This window comes from Orbicella franksi, chromosome 1, assembly GCF_964199315.1.
Source record: "Orbicella franksi chromosome 1, jaOrbFran1.1, whole genome shotgun sequence".
In the NCBI taxonomy this organism is placed as follows: domain Eukaryota; kingdom Metazoa; phylum Cnidaria; class Anthozoa; order Scleractinia; family Merulinidae; genus Orbicella; species Orbicella franksi.
In genome coordinates, this window is record NC_138145.1 from 23,067,342 (window position 1) to 23,086,787 (window position 19,446).

Genomic DNA, 19,446 nt, shown 5'->3' on the forward strand with positions numbered 1-19,446 from the left:
TTTATTTTAAATGTTTTGAATATTAAGAAAAAACAGATGTCCGCATCTCTCGTTGCGTGCTTTTCGTCCTGTCTCGTTCCTCGCGCGAAGCGCGGAGGATTTCACGCGAAAATGAAAAGGGCTAAAGTAAGAGAGAACGATCCCTTACGTGGTACACTTATATTTGGAAAATCATGAAAAAATGCCCCTTCAAATCTCAGACAAAACGTTTAAACGTTTCCCGTTGCCCCTAAGCACGAGCTTATGCGCTTATTTTCCGCTTTATGCGATTAATGGTTCCGATTACAAATCCCCTACCGTAGAACTTGTATCGTATTTCGAAAGGGAATTTTTGTCTTTCAATAATAAGCCTTTAGTACTAGATCTTTCGATCGGGAAAAGCAAATTAAAACCTCTTGGACGTTCCAAACCAAAAAACTTCCGTTTTTCTCTTGCTTCGGAAAGAGGCTAGCTGTAGTTGTATGGAAATAGAGTCATTTACATGTAATCCGTATTTTCTGTGGAGCAATAACGAGAAAAAAGAAACAGGAAATTTTTCTAAAATAATAACAAAAGAAATAAGATCGATAACATGTCATACCTGAGGGGTTTTTAAATCACGAACTCTTACCTAGTTCCTAGGCCTCTTTAATTCGCCGCGGTCAGTCCGTTTCGACTTAAGGCCTGGAGAAAACTCCTACGGTAGCTTGTTCGTTATGGACTTATTTTCAAAACTATCACCACTAAATGAAATTATTTGTTTCAAATTTATTAAATTCTCTACTTTCAAGCCAAAGCTCATGGCATTTACCAAAAGGGTCAGCTTTGTACATGAAGTAAAAGGTAAAGATTACATCATGAGGGCCGAGTAGCCCCTTCAAGCCGAGAAAGCTTGGTATACATATCTACAAAACCTTGAATTGACTACAACTCGGAACTTTATATTTGTAAATAAAGTACACTGTATTTACAACAGTAAAAACGGAAATCAAACAAACGATTTCTTCCTCGTGCATAAACTGAGACAATTAACAAGATTTCTCAATAATAATAATAATAATAATAATAATAATAGTGAATTTATTAACGTGTCAAATACATCTAATAATAAGCAGTGGAGAATCCCCACTGCTAATAGGGGACACCTAACTAAAACTATCTCAAACTCCTCACTAGGCTAGGCAAAGTCTGGAGGTATGATTGCTTGGGAATGAGCTCATTGGTTAGTTGTTGTACAGGAGCTGACTTTGACTGACCTCGTAAAATAAGAAAACACATAGCGTTGTCTTTCGTCTGTTTGAGAGTTGGTTTAAGACCGTTTAACAGAACCGAATACAACTTATTACAATGTATTTTAGCTTCATAACACGCAAACTCCATCAAAAAAGAAGTAGGTTGCTGAGTAAATGGCATTACAAATAACGATATTATCCTTTGAAAGTGAAAGGGAAAGGAAATAAAAAACTATACGCTATTACACTTCTTTTCCCTTGCGTCCAGTGAGACAGTGAAATAGCTCATTGAAACAAGTTTTATTCATAGACAGGTATCCCAGACTCCCACGCAGAACCAAACTTCTTCCAGAAGCTCCCGGATGTAAAATGCCGTAGGTCTGTTCTCCACTGTCTCCTCAAAACACAGATTCATAATTTCATGAAGCTACAAAAAAAATAAATAAATAAATAAAAATCAGACACTTATAAACAAAGAAAACTTATCTTCCACGTATTTCTTGTACCTTGTGTCTTTTCCTTGTACACAATATTACGCTGTCGGATACATAGCTGACATATGCCAGAGAAATGCTGTAAAAAGCGTTATGGAAGCTACGACGGTGCTTATTGCTAGTAACAGACTTCTGATGGCGTTTTCCCTGTTTGAAACAGAAACCTCGTATTGTTTACAGAGCAGGTTTTGTTGATAGGCGTCTACAGCAGCGTACAGTGTACAGCATCTACACTTATCAAAGGTTCCCGTCCCCATCTAGTTAAACCTTACACTAGTTGTATGTGGACGGCTAGGAATAGGTGTAAACACCACCTCGTTCCCAGGGCTCTAACAGAAAAGCCCTGGGAACGAGGTTGGGTAAAACGAGATATCTCTAGCGCTAACGGAAGTCATTACTTGAAGCAAAAAACTGCTTGAGATGCGTGTCCATTACTCAGTTGACATCAGCAACATGGCCAGTCATTAGCAGATTTACGTCCGTGGCCTTAATACAGTTTTAACTTCTTTAGGACGTAAAACAAGAAGAACGATCGTGAAAATAATATAAACAGCAATATTTACCTTGATATATTCACTTGAGCCATGGCAATGCCCTAATAAGGTAGCTAACAACTGTCCAAATTGTTCAATATCGTTGCCAAAGTTACTCTGTTCATCAGCTGCCCAGTTTGTAAAAGCCCCAGCTTCGTTCATCTTGGACGCTCGAGAAAAACCACTCAAGACTGCTCTTATAGGAGGAAGCTAAAAAGAAGCGATAAAAAATTACGTACCAGATTAAAAGACAGCTTCAGATAAGGTTTAGATGTGTGCAAGTCACATACAGGTATGGAAAAGCGAAGTGTTAATCCAGATTTCTCAGTTTCTTCAAGCGTGCGTTTCTAACGTCTATTTTCTACAGAGGGAAAATTTAGGATGAGCTGGTTTACACAAGATCTGTTCTAATTTTTTACTGCAGCTTAGGAGATAAGAAATAGCAAATTCGTTTATCCTTCCCGTTTTAGTCAAGCAGCTTTTAACCCGCAAAAACCATTTTCCTTAATAAAAAGCGAAGCTTTTCTCGACCATATATGACGAAACACTTGCGCGACGACAGTTTCAAGGTTAATGTTGTTTTATTAGCACATCTGTTAATCTTAATGTTTTTTTTATGGCGTAAAATAAATTATAAAATAGAAGGATATTTCGAAATGTTTTACTGGCCGGTAAGTATATGTTCTTGGAATACGACGTCTGTGGATGAAACAATGAACTAGAATTAATCAGTAATTCGAAGTCACTAAACTATAAAAGAATAACCTAGCCTTCCACACAAATGAGCTCCCGTAGACGTGAATTGTGTCGCTGCACTCCAAGCAGGCACTCTTATATAGCCCTTACTCGTTATATTCATTATATTCATTAAAAAAGCAAGAGGAAACTTTCTCACGTGGCCGCTTTTTCGCGTTTCTCTTGAGAGACTATAAAAAAGAGGGAAGAGAAATATAGACTGCTCATATTTACTCATTTTACTCACTCGTGAGCATTGACCAATGAGAATGTTGCTTGTTGTGATGTTGTTATGGAGTATCCCAAGATCCTGTAGTCGTTCTATGGCACTGATGACGTCACAAGCTATGGCGCACACTGCATCGAAGTTAAGAACAGTTCCTTTCTCACAAAGAAAATCTTCCAATGTTGAACTCGACACAAAATCGTAGCAAATCAGACTTAAAAGAAAAAGGAGAATTGAACATTTGAATAGTGATCAGAAGTAGAAGCTAAGTTTGTTGAAGACCGTTTGAGGTCTGGGGAGAAAGAGAAATTTCAACTCGTTCCAGATTCCTTTTCGGCACGGCGTAGGTGAGACGCTACTTTATCAGGGAGAGAATGGTTTATGTAGGCTTGTGGAATATGCCTCTCGTCATCATCCCAGTATTACACTTGAACATGGAGTACAATTTTAATAGATCGTTTTCACTGTCACGCAATAAAAAAATAAATCGAAAACCATCCAGTGGAAAAAGCTATGAAATTATGATGTTATAGAAGATAACTAAATAAGCCACTTCTCCAAGTTTTAGGCCTGTGCTTTTCCCCAAACTTCAGATATTCGTCGAAATGTTTCGCCGGTATTTACAGAGCCCAGTATGAAAACGCCATGTTGGTGTACCTCCGTGGTACACCAATATGGCGGCCGGAAAATAGTGTAAACATCTGGAACTTACTTTGGCTATCTAGGCGACTGATTATCAGTACTGATCAAACAAACATTTACATAAGCACTTTTCCTAATGCTTTAACTTCTAAAAAGGCTCAAAATCATGGGATAAGTATATATTTTCCGACAAACTCGATCATAGCCTTGTGTCACGCACCTCCATAACCCTGAAATTCAAAATGCTCTGGATTCCAAACGAAGTACGCTATTGAGCTGTAAAATTGTAAACAGATATAAATATACCGTCTCTTGTGCCTGATGAGGACAAAAACTTTGGTGGCTCTTTCGTTTTGGATTTTAGAAAGTGATGACGTCACGTGAAAACGATCTATACACACCGGCCGGTTTAAGTTCAGCGTTCAATTTGTTGTTGGTTTTCACCGACTGCACCTTGGTCCAAGAGGAAAACTGGCCCTTTAAGGTGGCCGAACACAGTTTTCGCGCGCGCTTTTGCCGATGCAATTCAGCGCGCGCACAAGGATTATCACAAAGATATGTTAGAAAAGGTAACGATGCAAAGAACCCAGCAATTCTCAGCTTTTTCTCTGTTACCGAAAGAACCCAGTTAAATGCAGCGCATGTGTAGTAAAGTAAAAAAATTGCGATTGAATGAAAATTCGCACTCTCGGAAATACGCCTATTTCTCGAGAACCACTCATTAGAATTTCACGAAATTTGGCACGAGAATACTTTAGGAAATAAGTAACTGGAGTATTGATAATAACTGAACTTTAACAAAGGATGGTTAAAGATCTCTCTGTCAAATTATTGACAAAATGGTGTTAACTTGTGAGAATCGTTACAAGTTTGTTGCATGCAAATTATAAAGAAAATCTAATGACTAGATTTTCTAAAAATAAACAAAACCGATTTTAAAGGTCTGTTTATTTTTATTCATGTTGCCATGGCAACGGCACATACGTCAGCTTAACCATCAAAAAACCAAACTTTGTGTCGTTGACTTGCTTGCTGCCATTTTTGGTGACCGAGAGATCAAGGGATTTAGAGAAAAAGGTGAATGAAACACAGGTATCAAAAACTGTGTTCAGCCACCTTACCTTAAACGTCGCATTAACACCTCACTTGCCCTCTTTGCAGTTCTCTTTACACGTAGTTGACTAATTGATCTTATAAAACAGCCTGTTACAGCATTTTATTTTGCCATGAACATTCCAGATCACAAGAAAAACCTGAATGCCATCGGATCCACTGCCATTTTAACTGACGCTGCGCTGAAAATCGCAACTAATACTCATTAAGAATGCCACTTACAGACTGTTTGAGTGTAATTCACGAATCTTCACTTTTCCTTGTTCAATGATTTGGTCGCGAGCTGTAAAACAAAAACAAAAACAAAAACAAAAACAAAGAAACAACACGTCAGCCAATAAGAACAAAGTGTCCCTTACATAACCACTAAATACGACAGGTACAAACATGAGATTATTGCAGAGATAAATTTTGACAAACTTCTTCGGTCTTCAAGTCTTCGAACATCGAATAAAGTTACAAAGGTTCATTCGTTCAATTAACACTAAGCGCCAATTTGAATTAAGTATAATACATGCATAATAGCACAGGGATTGTTTTGTTTATATCCATCTTTTCACCTTTTGCTACCGGACTTAAACTCCAAAACTAAATTCTTCAATTCAGCTTGAATTTGAAGTTCCCTCCTTTCCATTTGTACAGAGTACAGTTAAACTTCTACTAACGGTCACCCCTCTACAAAGGCCACTTTCGATTCCTCCGTCCTCAAGGTGGCCTTTGTGGAAAGGTTTCATTGCGGTACAAAAGACACCATAGGCAGAACAGGCATTTTTCCGCCGAAAGAGAAATCTTATTTAAGTTCATACTAATAAGTGTATATGTAAATAGGGAGCCGACAGTTATAAAAGTAGTGAATGTTGAAGACCGGGGATGTAGAGATTAAATACACAATATATTTCTCACCTTTGGAGTGCCAACGATAATGAAGTAGATTCGAGAGAGGTTCTTCATCACAAGACATGCCTTGTACCGTATCAACCTCAGCTAACCACTCCTTCTTGTATTCTTTGGCAAAATATTTGAGCAGTACCATACTAAGAAAATTTTCTTGCTCGCACCAGGCTACAGCATAACCCTGCAACAGCACCAACGGAGAATTAGCTTTCATTATCCGACACATAGAAGGCTTCACCTTACCCACCGATAAGGGATTTTAAAGTGCATATGACATGAAAAATACTTTTTGCTTACTTGAAAGGCCTTTCAAAATACAGAAGAATGGCATTTTTCCTTTTGAAGCATCTTTTTTTGCTTTAGAGATATTGAAGTTTTTCTATTATGCAAATTAGATCAGTGATGACGTCATATTGTTTGCAACTAAAAATGGTAAAATACTGAATAAATATCTGAAGAAATATTGAAGCAATGTTCTTGAAACTTGGCACCACAAATGTACATCACAAAAGAAACAAAATGACACCCTCAGTGCTGTTGCCATGACAACAATTTTGCTACTGGTGCTTGTCTTAATAAAAACTGAAATTTCCAGTTTTTGTCTTAAACCAAGAACCATCTACTCCACCCAATCTAATGATGGGAGTTAAGACAATATGGGAACTATGTCTGTTCCAAGTAGAACCCCGTACAGAAACAACTTGGTCTTAGCACTTACTGTCGAACTTTTTCCTGCAGTATCGTCTTGCAGAATGTTAGCGTCTTCAATAAGCTTGAGTTTAGCATGTACTATGTGTACTTCCTTACTGTCTTGTTCCTTTGTTCCCGCTTCAGGTCTCGGTGACGGAAGTGGAATGGAATCACCAGAACCAGGAACGACGTTGGTGACCAAGGTGATATTATCAGATGTTTTAAGCCAATCAACTGTCTGCTTTCGACCTGAAGAAATTCCAGAAAACAACTCAAACCCATACAGTCCCTTCAGTGAAAGTGGTAAAAGATATTGGCCCCAAGTACAATAGGTAGTTATACGCGCTCGTATTGGTTGAATTGAAAAAACTAATCACTTTTTTTCCTTGGTGGGCTGGAATTTAAGTTTCAAAAGGGGGTGAAGTCATCGCATCAGGGAATTACCATGACAACGGCAACAACAGAGACTATTAGCGGTAAAATACATTTGTTTATTTGAAATAGAGCTAAGGGTTTTACAAGCGGGAACGTGGGCGGGACCTGAGTGGTCCGACGTCCCTATTTTATAAATTGCTAGGCCGGGTTTGTTGACACTGCAATGTGAAATTAAAGAGAAACCTATGACAGCTCTTAAATTTGGTCACAAGTGAGAAATGATATACCTAAAGTCTGTAAGATATACTACATCTATGTTACTACATGTATGCCTCAGTGTTGCTGTGAAAAATATCATTTAATGCAGAACTTCAGAAAAAAATGTCATGTCTTCTTTAAAAGGGACCAACATATTTGCTCGGCAAAGATAACAGTGACCTAGCAGTGATTCTAGTACTGCTAGGTCGTAATGGATTCGTATTTGACTTTCCTCTACTCTTTGTGGAGGTTGGCAGGCGTTACCCGCTGCTGACAAATGAGTTGTTGTTCAGCCACGTCTGCTTTGGATATACTCTGGCAAGCCTGCGAACTGTAAGTTACAAACGAACTGCAAGTTTCTTTGTGTGAAAGAATTCAATGGCATGTATATTGATTATATTTTTTCTAATTTTACTAATACTTTGACACATCTACGTACGTGTAACAAGGCACATGATCTTTTTTTCATTCGAGTAAAGAAGGTAAGTCTCTTAGAAGAAGAAACAGGGGCTTCGGATGGCAGCACCGCTGCATGAACTCTATTTTGCCAATGATGTTTTTCATACCCAAGACCTGATAATAATTTAAAAAAATCAGACCACTTGGAGCTAATCAGTTGGAGCGTATTTCTAAGCGTTGATCCGCTCGCGGTTGCGTTTGAGTGCTGGTGTCGCTTGGCGTGGATCTTGGCTTTGTGCTTTTCTCGCTACCTCCGATAGGTGTCCCTTTCACTGTGGGAGTGCAATTGCTCGAACAACGAAGTTGACCGAAGTGGGCTTTTATGAGGGAAAGAAAGAGGGGTACCCCCATCCCCCTCTTTCTGGCTTCTTGAATGTACGAAGACGTCCAGAGATGTTTGTAGTCGTCTTTTAGAGAAAGTCGAAAGTAAGAAGATGAAGAATGACGCTTGCTACCGATCATGGCAGGTTGGTTTGACGGCTTTAGCGAGACCTGATTGAATGCTGTCATGGATGGCTTTGACGTAAGGATTGTTGTTTTTGATCTGTCATCTTTCTCTTTCTCTTCAGTTTGACTGAGCCCGGACTGACACGAGCACGGTTACAAACAGCTTGCACCTAACCCCGCGCGGAAGTGGACACAAGCGCAAAAGTAAACCCGGTCATTTCGAACCGCAGGCCTTCAAACCACTGAAACGGCCGTCATCACAGTCAAGAATCAAGATCAGTTGTGTTGCACCCGAACCAAAGTGGACTGTCATCCCAACTGCGAGGATTCCGAGACGGTGGTTGTGTCAAAACTGAGTAGGTCATGGTGCTTACTCGCGTGGCAGGGAAACCCAAGTGAAACCAGGCCCTTGTGGTTACGAAAACTCCAAGCATTCCCCCAAATCGTCTACCAACCCGACTTGGTCGAGATCACACGCAGTTACCGCGTCACATCGTTCAGCCTGCTCACGACAAGCACTGCTATCGCCCTTTTTGTACGACAATGGACGCTACGACACCCGCGCAGAAAAACCAACTGTCCAATGGTGTCTGTACGAGCGCATATAACTACTACGCAACAACTAGCCTTAAACAACTAACTGCGCTTGAAAAGTAAGGCATCCCTCAATGTTTTCTAAAGAACTTGAAAAGGTGGGTCCTCAGCTACAGTTCAGCACCCGGATGTGTGTCATAGCATGCGACCAAGAAAGATAAATTAATCAAATAAAAATAATGTTTTTGGTAATAATACGAAGTACGCAACACGAAAGGACACCCGATCATGGAAAGCACCCTCTTAATGGAGTTTTACTTAAGAATCCAAACTGTAAAGACATTTATCTTAAATGGGCGTCACTTACGCGTGGTTTCCCCTTCTACGAGATAGTTATTCTTTCTACGAGATATTTGTTCTTTCTTCCCTGTCTGCCATCGGGACTGGGGATGGAAGGACTGTCAAAAAAACGTTTGATAGTATGTCCAAACCTTGCTCTATGTCTTTGTTTGGATGAGAACTGGTTCTACTCACCTGGCAAACGACTGTGGAGCGTCCTCATTGCCAAGCTACTGACGTTTTTCCGCTTTCGGACCAAGCTTCGTTTAGTTCTTTCGGTGGAAAACGTGTACAGGATTGGATTGAGGGAAGAGTTGAGCGGAAGAACAAACACTGCTATCCACACATAGGCAATTTTGTCTGGATCGTCAAAATTTCCAGTCAGAGATAAAATGTTGATTATAATTATTGGCATCCAACAGCAAAAGTCTGTCATCACAATGAAGACAAGTCGCTTGGCCATGGCGGATTCTTTGTTTAAATTTGTCGATCGCGCGGCGCGGGACGCACGCTTTACTGTCCAGAACATTGTCATGTAGGCGACGAAAATGAACGTGAAAGAAATGAAGTTTAAACAAACGAAAAAGGCGACAGAATATTCCCAGCCAGCCGGTCTTCCTCCAGAGAGCTGAAGCGGAAGGCAAACGGCAGAGCGGCTGTAGAAACCGAAGTTACCAGCGCTCTCATCACCATAAAAGTAACTAATCCCAGTAATAGGAATAACCGATATGACTACACCAAACGTCCATACTCCTGTACATGCAAACACGGCCGCTCTGTAAGTAAGGCGGTTGAACTTGAAAGGAAAGACGATGCATATTAGTCTGTCCATTGTTATGATGGTTAGAATCAGAACGGATACTTCACTGGAGAGCATCGAAAGAACTCCAGCAATTCGACAGCCTATACCAGATCTCCATTCGATGTCATGCATGAAGTATTCCCCTTGCCATCTTAGGTCCATGATTGCGATTGTCAGCAAATACACGCCCATCAACAGATCAGCAACAGCCAGATTTGTCAGCAAGAACGATTGAACCCTGTTCTCTTCTTTGTCGAGGGCCCGCCATATTATGACAAAGAGGTTGCCAAGGAAGGCGAGGATTCCAAGAATCCAAATACAGATCTGGAGAGTTTTATTTTTCATGAGGTCGTCACAGCTTGAGAATTCATCGACTGGAGACTCACAGTCAACTCCCACGATTGATTTCTTGGCATAGCAGCAGAGGATGAAGCGGTCAAGTTTCCTGTGAAAGAAAAATTGCTAAACATGGGAACATAAGGATTAACAATAGTATTGTTCATCATTTTCGCCGGACAGCAATCATTCATATCAGGATCAACAGCAGCGAGTGAATCCTCAAGTTCTGCAAGTTGTGAAATCAATGTCTCTTGATGCTACCTTCCGGAAATGCATCTTTTAACTTTTGTTGTTGTTTCAATTATGGCCTCGTAATAAATTTGGTAGCTTTACTTACCCTAAAGCCGCAAATATATCAAATCTGATGGGAATATTTCTGGGTAGTGCATTTCCCAACAAAATAGATTTCATTAACCAACCACAAAATAAACGTTACTCACAGGTATTTAATGTTTTTCAGTTCACTAAAAGCATCGGACGGCACATCAGACAGTTTGTTGCTGTTCAGGTACCTGAGTTAACCAAGAAGAAGAAGCGTCACAAAAAAAAACCTATGAGCAATTCAACGAAATGTGTAGAGAGACTACTCAGGAATTCCATATGTACTCAAGATCTGAGTAATCTCTCAACACATTTCGTTGTGTAAGCTTCTTCATTGAAGAGCACTATAGACCCCTTTCAGTTAATTCCCAATCTGGAGGACAAAACAATAAGATTATTTTGCATTTGAAAGGTTTGTCTCTCTCAGGGGAGAGAACAACCATTGTTTTGTCCTCCAGATTGGGAATCACTGAAATGGTTCTATATTGGCTCCAGCGGTGATTAGCACCTAAACTAAGAGCAGTTCTATGTTTATTTGTCCGATTCTCTTCTTTATCTACCAGCTTTCGTGTAAAAGGACAAATGTTTGAACACAAATATGGTCTCATCACTGTAGGCCATAAATGATCTCCTTCCCTCCCGATTCTTGTCGAAGACTCTGAAAGGAACCCCCAAAACTCTCACTTTGTGGGCATGGCTCAATTTCATTGCCCTTTCCCTAAGAGGTTTTTTAAAGCACTTTATGTTTAATTTTGGTTGTAGAAGATGTCTAATCTAAATGTGTTGTGACTACTACAAATGTGAAACTGTAATTAGTAGTAACATAGTACATATTTTGTCACTTTGATTTCGAATGTTAGCAGTAACTTTCATCCTGTGAATCATCAGAAAGGGTGAAAATCAAAATCTGGATTTGTTGCTTTTCAGGCCTATTGAAATGTTCGCGTGGTGATATCAACACTGTACCTGAGTATTCTTGACACTGCAATTTGTACTTACAGATATTCTAACGACTCTAGACCTTGAAAAGTTCCCTTTGTAACTGTCGTCAACTGGTTGCTGCTTAGGTCCCTGGCGAAATGAGACAAATTAAGCATATAAAGAAAGTTCCATTATCTCATCTGCATGATGCCTTCAGTTTATTTTCAAGACAGACAGACAGACAGACAGACAGCCTTTATTCTTAATTTTAAGCACGATTAAAATTAAAACTCTGTAGCTTATGTGGTCGCGTAAAAATATGTCTCAAGCTCGCCACTTCCAGTGGGTCGGTAGAACTTGGAATATTTTTAAAGATAAACTGACAAAGTACTGCGGCGTTAACTGACGTACGCTGCATAAAAGTTTCACATTGCAATTGTTGCGGAACTCTGCTGCGTTGTATAACCGATAGGTTAAATTGAATACTCACAACACTTTCAGTTTTGCAAGGGCTCCAAACAAACCACTTGGCAAAGTTGTGAGCTTGTTTTCCTGAAGGTATCTAAACAACATGAAACAATGGTTCAATATCAGCATGCCCAGGATAATAAAAAGAACACCATGAAGGGTAGCTCTTTTTGGGGACCTTTGGTCACTGTGGAATAACTTCAAAAGGCATTCACAAGAGTTTTGCTCATAGATTACTCATCAATTCAACCGAAGCCGATCTTCTTTTTCTCAGCAAAGCAAGTAAGCTAATAGTAAATTGTTAACTAATTACTCTAAGTAATATTACACATTTAAATTGTTTGTTCTTTTCAACTCTACACGTGTAACGCTTCGAACAGACGCCTGTCGAAAGATCCGGCGTAAGGCCTCTGTTTACAGGGTTCGTCAATAAGTGTGACTATTTCCTTTCTAGGACTACTCTACAGGATTAATCTACTGGAATCCCCCCTTACCTCCACCTCGTTAATAAGACCACCTGGTTATCACGGCCACTTTATTCTGTCCCGAACTAAAGCTCAGTCAGTCATTTTCTTATTTAAAGAACCCCTTTAATACATTTTACCCATTAATACGGCCAGATTTTTGTGGCCCGTTGGTGACCGGATTACCGGGGTTCCACTTCATAAATAAAAAAAAAAAAAGATAAATAGATAAACTTACAAATGGGTCAAGTTGCTCTTGTTGTTAAAAACACCATACTCTATTCCTTCTATCTGGTTCGAGCGCAGACTCCTAAAAACGCGATTACTTGAGTCAGTTAAACTTATTTTTTTTGTGAAGTACAAACTTTGAAATTCGAAATTACAAATTAAAATTAGAATTGTAACTTTGCACTTACAAAACCTCTAAACTTGTTAGTCCGTCAAGCATTCCGCTTCTTGCTTGGTGTAGAAGATTCCATCCCAAATCACTGTAAAAAAATCAAAATTTCCCATTTCATATGGATAAGATAACTTGTTTTAAATAACCTCCCCTCACTGTCAGTTCCTTTTCAGATTAACATGGTATTAAAGGTATAGGAGTGCTTTTAACCGTGTTTCCAGAAACATAAAATACTCACAGGACGCGTAAATTGGGAAGCTCGGTGAATCCTCCAGCAGGGAGAGAACGAAAGAAGTTAGAATTTAGTCGCCTGAAAACAATATGAGAAAGATTCATTACTATCATACAATTTTACATTATTCACCAATAATAATACTACTATAACGTCATTCGGACATTTTGTCAGCCATTTTCCAGGAGTACTTTTTCTAAACAACGAATATAATAATCACTTTATTTAAGTATCGGTGTATTTAGCACTAATGTGCTAATTGGGGACACTGTAAATAAGTAAACAAATATTTCAAATATAACATAAACTATTAAGAATCCCAACTGGTGGGAGGCTGACCAGTTGGCTATTTACACAACGCGGCCGAGGAGTTGAACTCGGGGCTACCGAGAGCAAATCCAGACATCGGTAGGGCGGAGGATTTGAACCAGGGACCTCCAGATTTCAAATCCAGCGCCCTAAACCACTCGGCCACGCCGCCTCCCTTAAATAAGACCACCTGGTTATCACGGCCACTTTATTCTGTCCCGAACTAAAGCTCAGTCAGTCATTTCCTCCGAAACGGCAAATGAAATGGCAATTATTGTATTTTTATTAAATTAATTTTTATTTTGAATATAGATAGGCCTTCGTTATGCTGCTGAAAATAATTTAGGTGGGATATATACTTACAATGTGTTAACGGAGGGAAGATTTTGGAAAGAGTGTTCATCCACACGGAGAAGGATATTAAAACTCATGTCGCTGAAAACACGGAGAAGACAAAGAAAATAAGGTAGTTATTTGAAATGACAAGATTTTTGAGCCACATTTTAGGTACCCATTATTTTTGAAAATTACGTAAGTGAAACTTCATTTCTTGTAAACATCGTACAGCTCAAAACGGAATGCTGGTTACAACAATCCTTAAAACTAAACACGTAACACAACCCTCTCTAAATATCATCATCCAGAGATAAAGAGCAGGTTAAAATTAGACCTTGGTTTTTATATGATTTACATGGGTCACATGGATAGAATCTCTTAGATATACTCTCTTGTAACAACTAATGTTGCTCAAAGAAGGCATTTTTTGTGGCTCTTTGCAAAGACATCGCATGGCAAGTTTGGACGTTTTGGTTTTGCATTCAGTTGGATGAGAAGAAAACAAAAAAACAAATACTAACATGTACTCTAGTTTTGTGAGATTTGTGAAATCCATCTCTCGTAGCTGGGATATCCGGTTTTTTTGGAAAAACCTGGTAAAACAAGTCAAAACACAATAAATATGAAACATTAATTGCGACTAATTTTAGCAATAATGGAAGGATCCTAACAGAAACAAATGCACTTTGAGTATCAAGTACAAGAACTGGCATTCATGACTAAATGATTGATCCTGATCATTTTTTGTGTGGTAACTTTATTCGCGCGAATGAGCAAATCGCAACATACACTGCTCCAGTGTTGGAAGGAAGTTTTCTCGGCACGGTGACCAAGTCTTCTCCGGTTACCAGAATCGTTTTTTCTGGACCTTCATCTAACTCTTCGCACTTGCAGCTTGATGGACATCCTAGAAAAAAAGTAGACATCAGTCAAGTCCTTGAGAACATTTTTAGCAAACCTCAGTCTAATTTACAATTTCAACAACCATCTAGGTGACTTAAGATTAATCACATCCTAGGAACTAACTCTTGAGGAAATGCCCAACTAAGAATATCTTAAAGTAAACCTTTTCGATTTTGAAGATCCTCTTCAGAGTGGGAAAATGTTTTACGGTAGATGGCTGTTTACGTACTACACAAGCACTGTAGTGTTTACCTTGCTGACGTGAACAAGATGCAGCTAGATCATCAGAAACTGAATGAAGAAAACAAAACAACAACAACAACAACAATAAAACATGCATGAATGATACTATCAGAGATTAGTATAAATCTACCCGTGTTCTATCACGAATGCTGTTCCCTGATTGGCTACGCTACTCACTATCTATTCTTTGATAGATAGTGAGTAGCGTAGCAGTGTGCGCTTGTTAACTAAATGACGGCCACTTCTTTGCGTTTCCGAGGTAACAGTGTGGAGGATTTATAGAAAATTTTGAACGACTAGTAGATTTACACTAAAACAATTAGATTATTCGCTCTCGATTTCTATGAGTGATAGTTGACTCGGGCTGCGCCCTCGTTAACTATCACGCGATAGAAATCTCGAGCTCATAATCTAATTGTTTTCATAGAAATCACTTCGAAGTTCATCAGAAATACTCCGCCACGGTGTTGCGTCTTACTTTCAACTCTCTTCTTGGTGTCTGGAAATGTGGTCAATCAATCAAATTTATTTATAGAGGGTGACACATAGCGTAGCAGTGTGCGTGGTCAAACACGGTCTTTCGCGTTTGATATATTACGTCATGTGTGCGTCATTTACTGCTTCAAGTAGGTCTTGTTATACATTATTACGAGAGACAGATATTAAACAGACTGTGTCACAGCTGAGTTTAGTCTACTTTATTAAGTTTTGCCAAATACTCGCTATGAAACTTAATGTTAGCTAAGAAATTACTACTACGGATCTAAATGACAAAATCATAGGCTTTTTTTAGAAACTATGTCTCCCGAGCGTTGTAACTAAAGGTGGCAAACAAACGAGATCAACTTTGGAAACTGTTCAGCTTAACAATTTTTCAAAAATCCATCCCGCAATCCGTGTTATTTTTTCCAAACTTTGTCCATCCGTACCATTTTTTGTTTCATTTGTGTTAATGAAATGTTCCTTCACTGTTTTAAGTAGTTATTTTTATATTTCACTCAATTTAACTTACGTCTAAGTTTGGCTAAAATCCCCGACATATTTCCTTCAATGCAAAAATCAACATCTGAAGAAGTAAGCGAACCACAACAAGCGACTTTCACATTTTGGCAGAACAGTTGGATGTTTAACATGATTTACCCTCTCAGCAAGCACCAGATATTGCATTTGGCGGCGCGCAGAAGCGGGAAAAACAGGTTTTTAAAAAGTCATATAAACAACAAAAATAGCAATAACTGAGTTACAAAACACCACTCATGTACCTGCAACCGAGCGATAAAAGGCCTTGAATCCTTCCGCGCGCAAATCTCCCTGACAATCAAGAACAACCGTGAAGTGATTTGATGAAGATACAAAATGGGGAGGATAAGCATATCCGCAGAATCTGCCCATCGCGGGCGCAGTCTCGTCGCGTCCATCGAAAATCTGAAGGAAACAGCTCTCGCACATGGGGTGATCCTTGAGTTGGAATTCTTGGAATTCAAGGTGAATGACGTAACCAGATGGGACGGTGATGTGCCACATGCAGTAAATGTCTCCAAAATAATATCCAGGAAATGATGGAGGAAAGAAATACCCTGACATGTTGAATAGGTTTTCGTTACAAGCTGAAACCGAGAATATTAACCGTATGTAAGGACGTGATAATAGGGAAATGAAGTAATAGAAATCGCCGTAAAGATGGTTAAGTGTTCAAGCTTAATTAAATAAAGACAAAAATGGCGAGTTGTTCGACTTTTCTTGAAGTCTATGAACTTGTTTTGCAAATACTGAAACTTCCTCATAACCGCCATGACCACTTTGATTAAGCGTTAGTTGTCTTTGGTCGTGACGCATTAATGCTTTTGGCCTTAATGTCAACGTGCACATTCTCTTTAAAGGTGCGATACTTCGAACCATTCTCACATGGCCTAAATGCAAGACAGAGGGTAAGTCGCGTTTTTCATTGTAAGTGACAGGATTGGCTGAGCCCGCAATGTTCAAAAGGATATTGCTAAGCAACACGAGTTGCCTTGATAGCACTATTCGAGGTACTCACGTTTTCTCCCGCTGTGTTGTGCCGTGTTCTGATTGGACAAATAAGAATCGAAACTTCACGGGTCAGGAAGATTACCCGACCCTGGCGTTTCTAGCCAGAGAACGTATACGTAGTTACATTTTACCTTTTTTGGCCGACAGCGGCTGGTGAGTGCAATGCGTCCCCTCGTCAATGTACAATCCAGTCAATGCTATTAAGCTATTGTTCTTCTCTGCTTCACCTTTTATAAATACCTGTTGTTTCAATGAAACAATTTAGGACCAATTAAGCATACTTTCTGGGGTGACAGCCTTTCTAGAAAGTAGGTAGGAAGAATGGTGTCATACATCGACATGGAGGCGTAGTTAAACGATCGTCGATGGATAGAAAAACGTGTTAAATAGATTCAAAGTTATTGACATGCACGGAGGTTCGTGTAATAACGGAGAAATCGCTTTTTCTTATACAGCGCCGAGGAGGTCGGACATGCACTGAAGGTATCATTACCCTGGAACTGTATCTGAGAAAGACTATTTATAGAGGAATGGTCGCAGAAAGGAGGTACAGAGGGCCATGTACTAGCAGGGAAGAGGCGATGTGGGTGGCTTAAAGGGACACAGTCAGCTTTGGGACCGCACTCACCTGGACACTAGTTTTCTCGCTTTGAAAAAAGTTCACCTCAGCCTGAAATCAAACTACATCCAGAAATCCGCTTCAATCTTCGCAGTGTTTTGCTTGATTTCCAATCGTTTACTGAAAAACCTGTTTTTGAGTGTGCTTTTGCTCATCGTATGACATTATTTTTATCATATTTGATTGAAAACGGTATGGATCGCGTCTCTGTGATATGCAAATTAACTATGAAATGGTATCTAATGCGCATGTGCTCCAGCTGACTGTCTCCCTTTAAGGAGAAAAACTGTGCAAAGGGATTCGAAGGGGATTGAGGGAGGAGACAAAAATGGATCGGAGAAACCAACAGGGAGGAAGTGATATGGGTGGCTAGGATCGAGAGACACTATGCGAAGGGAAGGAGATGGAGAGAGAAGACAACAATGCATCATAGGGAACTTTTTACTGAAGTAGGGGTAGAGAGGGAGAGGGAAAAACCATGGAATTTTACGATATCATAACGCGTCACAACCTACCTGAAACTTCGAAACAGAACTCAGAGAAACTTGCCCGTAAACCCAAGTTTTACCAGTGCTACGTTTTGAGATCCAGATTGGTATTTCTCGATAGCTGTCTGTCTTATGGAAAATTGTCATTTTTTTCTTTCCAGGCCCCCTCAACATGTAACGAAATCTTAAGCACTTGCTATACCAGTCACGTGATCTGTTGTATACTGGGCTCACAAGAACAGCGGACTGGTTAAAGCGAGTAGGATTGGTATCTACTACGAGCCGTTCCCCTGAAAACAAGCGGATATACACAGTTTTTTTTATAACAGGAATAACAATCAAGAACGACGACAAACTATTATGGGCCTGCTATTAAACGGATGAACGCGCGTATAGCGAGGAAACGAGTGAATGAGTGACTGAATGAATAAATGAATGAATGAATGAAATGAACGAACAAACGAACGAGCGAACGAAGGAACGAAGGAACGAAGGAACGAAGGAACGAAGGAACGAAGGAACGAAGGAACGAACGAATGAATGAATGAATGAATGAATCATGAATGAATGAATGAATAAATGAATCATGAATGAATTACTTAATTAAAATAAGCGTAGTAGCTTCAGGAGCCCGTAATAAAATTCCGCTATTGTGGAAACTAGCGTGCAGAGGCATTGTGGGATGTTTTCACGAGAAAATGCCACTTTTTTATCCCACATTATCTGGCTGTTTCATGCGTAGAGAAGAAGGCTGTTTTATCAGTCCTTTATCACCTTCATTCTCTAGTTCACTTGCCTTTCCTATCTTTGCAAGTCCGAGGCCGCACCACCGCCACTTCTTTCTGCAGCCCATTTCTTACTGTTTCCCAGGCTTTCACGTCACCTGCTTCAGTACCACATCCATGTGACATGCGCAGTATTTCTCCTGGTGTCATTGCGTAACTCCACAGATTGAACCCAGTCAACAGACCGAGAACAGCTGACGCATTTCCGTTGGACTCTCTGAAACCAATTGTCATGGTTCCACCTCCTGGGCAAACACGTTCAGGAAGAGTTAGTTGATTGTTATTACAGTACGTGCCTTCTGTTATATAAGTCGACCTATTCTCGCACTTTGATTGCTTCTTACTTATTATCTATTGCAGGACAGACGTATAGATGACATCATTAACGCTTTCTTGGTTTCTATATTATGAAAAACGAGTAGATTCCCTGTTGCCGTGCGTCTGTTCCGTAATTGATCACAGAATTAAAAGGCGTCAAAATGTGGTAAGAACATCAGTGACACATTCATGCTAATGTTAGTAGAATAGTTTTAATGAAAGTTATGTCAAGTTTTTTTGTGTGTATGCAAAAGCAATTAAAATGTGGAAAAAAAAATCAGTGACACACTCGGTTACGTGTCGTGTGCCTATTTGTTAATCTGACCATATTCCGACACAATTTTATTATATGGTGTACGAAGTGTTCAAATATGAGAGGGACTGCCTTTCTTTAGTAAGTGATGAACCAGACAAAAAGATCGCTACTAGCTAAGATTTAAGTATCTTTTAAGCATCACTTGTAGCCATTCACGGCAAATGCAATAAACCAATCAGAACTCAATGTGAAACATGCAAC

At 39.6% G+C, this 19,446-nt stretch overlaps 1 protein-coding gene across 1 annotated transcript in view; it reads right to left on the reverse strand.

Moving 5' to 3' along the window:
- Nucleotides 1-283: 283 nt before the first annotated feature.
- Nucleotides 284-19,446, reverse strand: part of LOC145478288 (MAM and LDL-receptor class A domain-containing protein 2-like) — a 53,740-nt gene continuing 34,577 nt past the window's right edge. The window contains exons 40-60 of the mRNA XM_081456253.1: nucleotides 18,623-18,856; nucleotides 17,854-18,116; nucleotides 16,851-16,959; nucleotides 15,951-16,295; nucleotides 14,698-14,736; nucleotides 14,332-14,449; nucleotides 14,064-14,135; nucleotides 13,570-13,641; nucleotides 12,904-12,975; nucleotides 12,682-12,753; nucleotides 12,504-12,575; nucleotides 11,824-11,895; nucleotides 11,412-11,483; nucleotides 10,532-10,603; nucleotides 9,146-10,197; nucleotides 6,567-6,787; nucleotides 5,858-6,029; nucleotides 5,177-5,237; nucleotides 3,221-3,413; nucleotides 2,269-2,448; nucleotides 284-1,638 (exon numbers count right to left, since the gene is read on the reverse strand). Of these exons, the coding sequence (XP_081312379.1) occupies nucleotides 1,516-1,638; nucleotides 2,269-2,448; nucleotides 3,221-3,413; nucleotides 5,177-5,237; nucleotides 5,858-6,029; nucleotides 6,567-6,787; nucleotides 9,146-10,197; nucleotides 10,532-10,603; nucleotides 11,412-11,483; nucleotides 11,824-11,895; nucleotides 12,504-12,575; nucleotides 12,682-12,753; nucleotides 12,904-12,975; nucleotides 13,570-13,641; nucleotides 14,064-14,135; nucleotides 14,332-14,449; nucleotides 14,698-14,736; nucleotides 15,951-16,295; nucleotides 16,851-16,959; nucleotides 17,854-18,116; nucleotides 18,623-18,856 (3,686 nt within the window). The 3' untranslated portion in view covers nucleotides 284-1,515. The remainder of the gene's footprint in view (nucleotides 1,639-2,268; nucleotides 2,449-3,220; nucleotides 3,414-5,176; nucleotides 5,238-5,857; nucleotides 6,030-6,566; nucleotides 6,788-9,145; nucleotides 10,198-10,531; nucleotides 10,604-11,411; nucleotides 11,484-11,823; nucleotides 11,896-12,503; nucleotides 12,576-12,681; nucleotides 12,754-12,903; nucleotides 12,976-13,569; nucleotides 13,642-14,063; nucleotides 14,136-14,331; nucleotides 14,450-14,697; nucleotides 14,737-15,950; nucleotides 16,296-16,850; nucleotides 16,960-17,853; nucleotides 18,117-18,622; nucleotides 18,857-19,446) is intronic.